This window comes from Mandrillus leucophaeus, unplaced genomic scaffold (genome assembly GCF_000951045.1).
Source record: "Mandrillus leucophaeus isolate KB7577 unplaced genomic scaffold, Mleu.le_1.0 Scaffold100, whole genome shotgun sequence".
In the NCBI taxonomy this organism is placed as follows: Eukaryota; Metazoa; Chordata; class Mammalia; order Primates; family Cercopithecidae; genus Mandrillus; species Mandrillus leucophaeus.
Genome location: NW_012098099.1, coordinates 5205818 through 5207524, shown reverse-complemented (window position 1 = coordinate 5207524; position 1707 = coordinate 5205818). Strand labels below are relative to the sequence as shown.

Genomic DNA, 1707 nt, shown 5'->3' with positions numbered 1-1707 from the left:
GTGTGTGTGTGAGAGAGAGAGAGAGAGTGTGTGTGTGTGTGTGTGTGTGTGTGTATGAAGCTTGGCCGGCTACAGGGATTAGTGTGTGTGTGTAAGTGTGTATGTGTATATGAAACTTGGCTAGCTGCAGGGATGTTTGTGCGTGTGTGGGTGTGTATGAAACTTGGCTAGCTGCAGGGATGTTTGTGTGTGTGTGCGTGTGCATGTGTGTGTATGAAACGTGGGTGGCTGCAGGGACGTGTGCGTGCATGTGTTTGTGTGTGTGTGTACGCACATGCCCCTGTTAGTGCACATGCATAGTTCAGGATGTGGCGTGTTTGGAGACTAGTAATGTATTTATAAGTCTTGGATCTTAATTTTTTTAAATATAGCAGTTGCGGATCTAGCTATCAGTTTCTCTCACATTGGCTGACTCTCCGCTGAATAGTTAATGCGTGCATTGGCCCCTCTAAGTGGAGCCTTATAAGAATAACTTGACATTTTGCCTTGATGGAAAAAAAAACAGGTCAGTAGAGAAAATCTTCATTCTAAGCCAGCATGGGCCGAAAGGATGCAGGGCAGTAAACCTGCTCACATTTTACTCATTCCTCCTTGTTTTCTTTATCTTGACTCATTCCACGTGGTCCCCAGGGAACTGGATCAAGGGTAAAACCACAGAGATGTTGAGGGAGATACCTTTCCCACTCTTAAATTATTCACATCTATGTGTAAACAAAGGAGTGAGAAGTGTGGCAACTAAAACTACATAGGGAAGATATGCAATTTGACTTTAAATACAGAAAACTCCTTTCAACAAGAACACAACTGGTATGTTAGTAGGGAAATCGCATTGCTATCTGCTTAAAAGTATAAAATAAATACATACTGGCTTAAGACTAGATAGCTTGTAAATAATATAAATAAAGATGGCTCAAGACTGCTAAAAAAAAAATAAATAAATAAAACCCCACTGTCTTTAACCATGCTTTTAGATAAACTCTACCCAGACCAAGAAAACCTGCCACTGGTATTTTGAAGATTATTTCTTTCATTGAGATGTTCTTTTCTTCTGTCATGGAAACAGTGACCATGTAGAAAAATATTTTTTAATTAGCTATACAAATTTCTTCTACGCAGGCCCACTCAAAATAGATCAAGACTTCACTGTGCTTCATATTTGAAAGACACTAATGTTGTTGTCAAGGACTTTTCTTTCATAGTACCTATAAAAATTTTAATTCTTTAGACATTTGTGCGATTATTTGCTTCATGTCTGTACCCCCACCCCCAGTAATCCAGGACTGTAAGTTCCAAGACAGGAGTGGCCACGTTTTATTTGTCCGGGTGTACCTACAATATTAATGTAGTCCTTGATACACAGCTGGTGACTGGTATGTATCTTTTGAAAGAAAAAATAAGAATATCTTTTATCATGGCTTTTTATAAAAAGATCGATAATGAAATATCTAAATAAAAAACAAACTTTGAGAGAAAGAATTCATCCTAAAAATAACATGGAATTCTGAGCAATTTGCATTATTATAGTCCTTATATTGATGCCAAAAACAAATAATAATTTGTTTAAAAATACCTTTTTAAAGATAAAACATGTAATCACCATAACAACTGGAAGCAATAATGTCTTTGTGTATCTCAGCGGAGTCTGAAATATACCAAATTATTCAAAATAGTTACTTACGAATTTTACATTAAATTAGTAAACATCTA

At 36.7% G+C, this 1707-nt stretch overlaps 1 protein-coding gene across 1 annotated transcript in view; it reads right to left on the bottom strand.

The window, feature by feature from the left end:
* The window catches only part of LOC105534486 (probable C-mannosyltransferase DPY19L2), a 161231-nt gene that overhangs the window by 48909 nt on the left and 110615 nt on the right, over positions 1–1707 (bottom strand). The window contains exon 15 of the mRNA XM_011973215.1: positions 1547–1642. Within this exon, the coding sequence (XP_011828605.1) occupies positions 1547–1642 (96 nt within the window). The remainder of the gene's footprint in view (positions 1–1546; positions 1643–1707) is intronic.